General features: G+C 33.0%; 1 protein-coding gene across 1 annotated transcript; it reads left to right on the plus strand.

Moving 5' to 3' along the window:
* LOC134272620 (transmembrane protein 138-like) lies at positions 1–1,129 on the plus strand. Its single transcript, XM_062754836.1, has 3 exons — positions 1–279; positions 636–714; positions 1,065–1,129. The coding sequence occupies exons 1-3, from the start codon at positions 1–3 to the stop codon at positions 1,127–1,129; spliced, it is 423 nt and encodes a 140-aa protein (XP_062610820.1).
* Positions 1,130–8,711: the final 7,582 nt, after the last annotated feature.

Consider the following 8,711-nt stretch of genomic DNA (forward strand, 5'->3'; position numbering starts at 1 on the left):
ATGAACATTACACAGTTATCTAAGATTTCTTTTCTTAACAGTATCCAGGACTTGTGTATTTTGTTTGTGTACATTACACAGTTATCTAGCATTTCTATCCTTTACAGTATCCAGGACGTCTGTATTTTGTTTGCTGTGATAGTCGTATTCCTGCTCTTCTTCAACACGTACATCTTCCAGGCCGGCCTCGTTAACATCCTCATAGAGAAGTTCAAGGTCGCCATAGGAATCACCTTTATCTACTTCGGCCTCAATGTTGGTCTCCATGTTTGGGAGATGGTAATAAAATTATTTTTAATTATTTACTAAAAAAAGCATAATCTGCTCCAACCCAGGTTATACCAGACTATCTTGGGTTGCTATTTAATTCATTCCTTGTTATTTAATTTTCAATCATTAGGAATAGAAAACCCTAACCCAGGCAATTTCCCCTTTAGAAAATTTTTAAAAAAGCAGATAGATATTATGTTTTTGATGCAAGTCATTTAGACATAAGCAATCCAATCAAATGACATGTTACAACCAAAGCTAAATTCTTAATACTGGTATATTCATGTATTATGAAGGTAATTTTTCTAAAATGTTTAGAATCATCTGAATTTTAGCAAATTTACAGATGACTTTTCTATTTTTAGACCCTGAGATGGGACGAGCCAAATTTATACATCTGGGGAACCCCCGGATTTATACCTCTGTTTGTAATCCAGAGAACAGGTAAGGATAAAATTCTTAAGGTCCAAATAACTAGAAGCAGATACATGTAAATCCTGATACTGATCATGTAATTATAACTTGAAGTTTGTGGCCAGTTGCATCATATTCATGTTTGAATGTTACATAAGATCTCCGAAACATTATGTAATTCATCTATGATATAAATTTTGCAAATTTAAAGTACAAATTACTAAATAACTTACAAATTGTTTTATTGTTTGTGTATGGTATATTTACCTGTAAGTTGTATAATATCAGCTAAAAAATTGTTAAACAACAAATTTTCTTGAGCTTTTATAAATGCTTTTTCTGTAGGATGATATATCAGAAATTTTTTGGTTTCGCTACAGGTGCTGTCCTGTACTATTATTTTAAGACTTTCATTCAAAAGACGTCAACCCGATGCAACTTTTAAACGAGTGTTTCTAAGAAAGAGTTCGAAATTCATGCACACTTTTGTATCGGAGAAACGTGAGATTAAATAATTTTAGACATTGGAAAAAAATCTATGAAAACTGTGATTATTTCCTACTACATAACATATACAGGGACCTATTTATATGCTAGTTAACGATCCCTGATATAAAATTAATGTACAAATTTGATTCTGCAGCCTGGATTTCCTCTGAATTTTGAAATACTGTCTGTATAATAAAATGAATAACCCGAAGTTCAAATGTGATAAAAGAATAAATTCATTGTTTAACTGTATATGAAATATACAAAGAACTAAATGTCTAATTTTAATAGAGTTACTCATATATCAAGTTTAAATTGAGATTTAATAGTTTTAAAAAACTAGTATACAAACTATAAGTGTCCAGTGACTGCAGCAAGAATCATATCGTAACTGGAGAATTTTGTCTGCAAGTCCAAAATGAAAAATATTAATTGATTATCATTTCAAAGTAAAAGCTTAAATATTAAGGTCAATTACCTATAAAGTTTCTTAATAATACTCAATGTTTTCATTAAGAGAGAGAGAGAGAGAGAGAGAGAGAGAGATAGAGATAGAAGAATGTGTGAAAGTTACCTGCTGTAGAACCAGAAAATTTTCATGGGCATAAAATTTCGTTGTGTTGCATGAAAAATAATTTCGTGTGATTTAATTTAGATATTGTAGAACTAACCCCATTCAATTATATAGTCATATAAAATTTTCATATGGGATTTAAATTCGTTGAATTTTCAACAACGAAATAAACGAAATTTAATCCCCCTATTAATTGTGCTTTTAAGTATGTCTATAACCCATGAAAATTTTCTGATATATTCCTTGAAATATGTGTGTTGCAACTGATGAATCAATGGCCAGAAGCTTCTTATTCTGTGATATTATTCCAAAAAAGGTCAAACTTTAAAATATGAAAACCATAAATTATGAATACAGTGTATATCAAACAAATTCCAGATACTACTATATAAAAAAGGGATTTATTAACTATAAAATATATTAACATAAATCAGACTATAAATTCTACGATTTACCTTCTTTGTCTGTGTTAGAAGATACAAGTATGCATCTATGTACCTAAAAATACATTTTGTGCATTATACAATTGTTTTAGTAAAATTTTATTTAATCAGAAAAAGACAGTAAACTCAAATATGAAAAAAATATACCTCATCAGATAGAGAAGTCTTTAAATACCCAATGGAGGTGTCTGTGACTTTAAAACTACCAATTCTTGCAACTAAATAATCTTGAGGGTTTGATCCTCCACAGTGTGTCTACATCAATGACTGGACATTCTGTGTTTTGATACCTGCCATGCTTTGTTCGGTAACAACGGTGTGGTTCTCATGGTTCCTATGTTGATTGCTGTGCATGTCATATGTCCCATCAATAATTATGACATCATCCTCTTCTGCAAACTGGACACAATGTTTTTTATTTAATTTCCTGTATTTCTTTCTTACTGGTAGATTCCCTGATTTTCTTTTTAAGGATGGTCTTATACGTTTGTCTGTAGCGTTGAGTGGTAAGCCTGAGTCCTTTTTAATTTTTGATGCTGTAAGTAATTTTAGTTCTCTTATTTTGGTAGATATTTCCTGGAGGTCTAGACAATCATTTATCAAGTACAAGTCAGACTGTATATCTTTCAGTCCACCTAAGGCAGTCTGTAGAAGAACATGAAGTGGTGTTTTGGGTATATCTGGCTGTTTTTGGCATGTCTTTTCCGGATTTTTTTCCTGTGATGTGTCTTGATTTAGTGAACTATTTGTGTTGGTTATATCATGTTGCAGAGCTGGTATATCATGTTGCAGAGCTGGTATATCATCTTGCAGAGCTGGTATATCATCTTGCAGAGCTGGTATATCTTCTTGCAGAGATGTATTTGGACTGTCAGGAATGCTATCTATGCACTGCTGCATGATGCTTTGGTCCAAAGTAAAATGTGGACAGGTCTTGTATCCATCAGGAAGGTTATCCTAGCTGCATTCTGGTAATGACATCATCACTGCAAGCATGTGCTTACATGGCAAATGATGTCTCGAGTAGTCAAGACAGGTACATGTAGGTTCAGTGTCTGAAAACATCACCCGATATATGTTGTTGGAGTCAACACTATGCACAGCATAAGCCCTGTCTTCAACCTCCTGTATATTTTCTATGGGTATGTTTTGAATTTCAGGAGGAATTCTTTTGATGCAGTGTTCAACAAGCCCCTTGGTTTGTTGTGTAAAAATTTTGGCACACTTGATGAGTACTTCTTGCAAAACTCAAAACTCTGGATATTGTAATTGAGATAACTGCAAAATAAAATAAAACTGTATCATTGCCATACCTTATTTAAAATACATGTACAATGTATACTCTTTTCAACATTTCATCTAACCAGAGAAGTACGGTATAGCGGGTTATTTTAGCGGGATGCTAATTTTGACTTATTTTGGCATTTTGAGGGTAGCTCGCTAAAATTTTAATTGCTAGAATAGTAAGTTATCTTCTAAGTGTTCATCTGCAAAGAGCTGAAACTCTGAGTTCACTAAAATAAATTACGCCAAAATTAATAGCATACCTTTGAGCAGGTATAAAACACCAACTTTTACACCAGCCAAGAAAAACCACTATACGGTATGTACCTGGTATATTAAATTCACCTTGCATGTACTGCATGCATGCACTATAGTCCAAACCCATATAATCTTTCAAAGTTTGCAACTACATTGTATGTCACATTAAATCCCCATTCAAAATGAAAAAGAGAAATATAAGAATAAAATTCCTCCTATAACTGTCTGGTAAGAAATTGGAGACCAATGTCGCAATCATGGTACAAAGACTACCTTCACTGTAGTGAGACAGGTAGCCTCTTTTGAACTCCTGATGTTTTCTCTCTAAGCCATTTGTTGTTGTCATTCTTATGTTGTAAGTCTTTTCTCTGAAGGTTTTAACCCATCTCTGAAAAGAAAAATTTATATTAACCCCCTTCCCCGCAGTCACGCATTTTAACGCATATACCATTTCCTATTTGTAACGCAAAATCACGCATATACCGTTTCCCCGCAATCACGCATTTTCACGCACTTTAAAAAGTTCATTTAATCTTTAATTCATTGCCGATTTCCTTCTATTTTATATTTGCAAAAATTTCATAAAATAAGAAAAGTTATTTTTGGATTAAGATATAACGTCAGAATATTATTTACGCTAAACTTTAGAGAAAAGTGTACCACGCTAAATGGTGCTTGCGGGGAAATGGTAAATTTCTACTTCTATGACGTGGACATTATGCGTCTGTTGCATAACAGTTCAATAAGTTGTAAAGAGTTAAGAAAAAATAATGAAAACTATAGAATCATTGCATTTTTTGATGTTGTTAATGAGTACCTTTTTAATCGTCCTAAACATTTCACTAATTTTAGGTACACTGTTGATCTAGTGATTACATTGTAATGGATCATATTGTTTCGATTAGTACTCGATCGGAAGATGAAGACAGTAACCAGGTTACTAAATATTGTCCAACTTGACAACATTATTTTTTGTGAATAAAAAATCTTGCTACAGTAAATCTTGGTTATAACAAAGTCACTTAAGGAAATACTTCCCTATACCAGAACACAAATATACAGTACAGTCTGTTAAAAAAGCAATTCATTAATTAAACATAATACCGTATAAGTAGAAATTTTAGCGAGGATTTAATTTTGGCATTATTAGCGAGGGTGCTGAGATTGCTAAAATTGAATATTGCTAAAAATTAATTGCGTTTTATTTGTAATAGCTTCTTTAGTAAGCATTTTAAAATCGCTAAAATAAAATCTCGGTAAAAATAAATTACCAGTTTTTAAGGACAAATCGCTAAATTTGCGTCACGCTAAAATTTCCACTTATACGGTATCAGAGGATTTCAGTGATTAAAATATTTGGTTTACAATGTGATAAAATATACTTGTAGAATATCACCATAATATACTGGGGTACATATTTTTTTTTACCTTCAAATACTTCCTCAACTGCTTGGATTTCCCTTTCATCATAGTCAGTCATGAAATAGCTAGGATTCCATTCCTTAATTTTTCTTAAGCCCTCCTGAATAGACTTTTTTGTTTCCGTAGCAACAACAAAAGAACCACAAATGGAATGCCCAACATTAGTCTGCACACAAATGAAAAAAAGAGGAAGGGCATACTTTGAGGTCTTATATGTGGCATCCATGATGCAAATGTCTCTCCCATACAAGTTTAAGAGACGTTTTTGCCAGGTGGTCTGGTGAACAAACAGAAAGTCCTCTGATGGAATGTCTCCATGGGAAGTGGTATCATATCTGTGTATGAAAAATATATCGGTAACACATACAAAGGAAACTTCTAGATCATTTTATCAGAAGCAATTAGGTTTGAAACTTTTGATAAACTTACAATGTCCTAAGGAAGAAGTTGTCCTCTGGATTACTCTCTTGCCAGGTCTCCACCAGAGACTCGAGGTTCAGCTGGTCATCTTTGGAAAACCTAGAAGCAATCATTCATTATTGCACTTCAGAATCTGGGATTCAGTTGCTTATATACTAATGGAAATTTTTAATGAACTAAACCTCATAATTAAAGAAATATTAATTCTTGCTTAAGTCGCCCTTTGATGAAAGGTAAATAATCCTACTTACGTACTCTTATCTTAAGTTTACATACGAAATACAAATTAGGAACATTTATAATTCAATACCTCAAGCTGTTAATGGCAATATCCATGTGGTTTTTAATGTCCTTGTCCAATAGAAAAAAATCTTCTGTTAGTTTTGGAAATATCCTCATCTGGACATAAGTCATTTTTCACAGAGATTAGTAGGTGTCTCTTCATTTCAGAAACATTTCTCACCCCATCAGCTACAAGTTCTTTTATGCGTGTAACTAATCTCGGATCAATGCGCTGAGTAAATCCTGCAAACTACAAGGGAAAAAATTTATACTGTTTTTAATAATTTAAAAAGAAATTTTATTTGAAAATAAAATGTACTATAGAATACAAAGTATCTAGAATTCTGGTTACTGATCATCAACACTTACCTCTCCAGTAAGGTGGTTCTTGTGGTCTTTGACACTTGGATATGACACCAAATAAACAAGGGATTTTTGAATTGTGTCTCTGTTTGCAAAAGCTTGTTTGAGATTTCTAGATATCTTCCTTTTCATCAATTTGTTGTTATATGAATCTACCTAAAAAAGATAAATAAATATGATATGTATTTAAAGACCCAAGCAGTACTATCCAAATTATATATATATGGAAAAATGAAAAATTTACCTTTAAATCAGGGAATTTCATGATGGCTCTTATTCTTATTGTTGCTGGACAAGCTTGCTTTTAAGACATTTGGATTTTCTTAGGTGCTTTTCCTTTATTAGAGTAATGATGGTCTCCAGGTTTCTATCAATGACAATAAATCACTTACAATAAGTTTGTAATCTAGTTTTAATATTGAGCAGTACCAAATAATTGGTGGAAATATTGTATATATTCTTTTTTAAATTATTTATTAACTTACCTTATAATTGTGCAAGATTATACTAAGTAAAAATACTGTCCATAAATTTCTTTTAAACATCCAAACACTTAATTTTTTTCATAATTAAGCCAGTTGTCTATATGTTAATTTTTATTTTTCAAGTAATTTTTTTTTATGAAAGATTACATACAACAATTACATGTATCAGACATACATACTGTAATTAGAGGGTTATTTTGCCCCATGTATTTTTTGCCCTTTTACATTTGTAAACAATTTTGCTCCATTTAAAATTCGCCCTGTCCTAATTTTTATAGCAATCATTATGAAATTCCTAATTGAATTCACCCCTTTTTAAATTTGCCCAAATGAGGGTAAGGCAAAACGGGCAAAAATAAAACAGGATGAAAATTTCCCTGTATACAGTAACTAGTAAAAAACTCTCAATCATCAGTTATCTATATTTACAATACTGGGTACATATATTTCAGTTATATTTCTACAGTTCTCTTCAATATTTGTTGATTAAAAAAATATTATCATTTATCATTTACTGTAAACCAACTTTTATTCAGACGACATTATTTCGCGATTCACGGGGTAAACTAGTTGGCGACTATTATTTTTCGCGTCAGGCCTATTTAGGTTCTCTTGTTAATAGACACATAGCTTAAGAACCTGCTTTGTTGCAAGAAATATTCGCAATGACGAGGCTCTCGCGAACTTCGCAAAAATTTCTCGAACGCAAATAAAAGTTGGTTTACAGTAAAATAAATAATGAGTACAAATTATTACTTTTTATTAAAATTTTAATGGTTTATTACTCTACAATCCTCCAATAAATGAAATTCCCTTAAATAAATTATTTTTTCTCTTGCCACAAACATTTCACTTCAACAAAATATATTTCAATCTGATTTTATATAAAACAAAATCTGTTCGTACTTCAAAAGCAAGACAACTTACACGTCTTTGTTTCTTTTTTTCCTTTGCTCTCCTCTGTCTATCTGGTCCATGCATGGTGACATTCTTTTACCATCCATCGTATGTTGATGTAAGGAGTGCCATCAAATTCAACAGAAGGACTAACTGTTTCTTGACAATCTTGCCAAAGAATTTTGTGACCGTTTAAAGATGTAACATCTGTATAAAAAAATGCAAATGCAATTTTAAAACACAGACTTTTTATTCTAAACATCTGAAAGGGTTCTGGTCACTTACCAGTCCTGTAGTACTCAGTAGACCGCATCAATAGCCTAGGGTTCTGGTCACTTACCTGTGCTGTAGTACTCAGTAGACCGCATCAATAGCCTAGGGTTCTGGCACTTACATGTCCTGTAGTACTCTGTAGACTCTATAAATAGCTTAGGGTACTGATCTCTTACCTGTCTTGTAGTATTCAGTAGACCGTATCAATAGCCCAGGCTATTGGACTCTTACCTGTCTTGTAGTACTTGGTAGAGCATATCAATAGCCTAGGGTACTGGATTCTTACCTGTCCTGAAGTACTCGGTAGACCTTATCAATAGACTACGATATTAGACTCTTTCCTGTCTTGTAGTACTATGTAGACCGTATCAATAGCCTAGGGTACTGATCTCTTACCTGTCCTGTAGTACTCAGTAGACCGTATCAATAGCCTAGGGTATTGGACTCTTTTCTGTAATGTAGTACTCAGTAGACTGTATCAATAGCCTAGGGTTCTGGTCACTTACCAGTCCTGTAGTACTCAGTAGACCGCATCAATAGCCTAGGGTTCTGGTCACTTACCTGTAATGTAGTATCGGTAGACCGTATCAATAGCCTAGGGTACTGATCTCTTACCTGTAATGTAGTACTCGGTAGACCGTATCAATACCCTAGGGTTATTTCTTGTTGTATACTCAGTAGACCGTATCAATAGCCTAGGTACTGGACCACCTGTCCTGTAGTACTGGTAGAATCAATAGCCTAGGGTACTGGACTCTACCTGTCTGTAGTACTCGGGAGACCGTATCAATAGCCTAGGGTTCGGGCACTTACCTGTCCTGTATAAAACCTTAAACC

This window comes from Saccostrea cucullata, unplaced genomic scaffold, assembly GCF_032062105.1.
Source record: "Saccostrea cucullata isolate Sc308-1 unplaced genomic scaffold, CSIRO_AGI_Scuc_v1 ctg8000, whole genome shotgun sequence".
NCBI lineage: Eukaryota > Metazoa > Mollusca > Bivalvia > Ostreida > Ostreidae > Saccostrea > Saccostrea cuccullata.

Excerpts from the sequence above, each read along its gene's own strand:
- LOC134272620 (XM_062754836.1), top strand. The coding sequence starts at position 1 with ATGAACATTACACAGTTATCTAAGATTTCTTTTCTTAACAGTATCCAG. Across the intron at positions 280-635 it reads GTCTCCATGTTTGGGAGATG|ACCCTGAGATGGGACGAGCC; the intron begins GTAATAAAATTA and ends TTCTATTTTTAG. Across the intron at positions 715-1,064 it reads GTTTGTAATCCAGAGAACAG|GTGCTGTCCTGTACTATTAT; the intron begins GTAAGGATAAAA and ends GTTTCGCTACAG.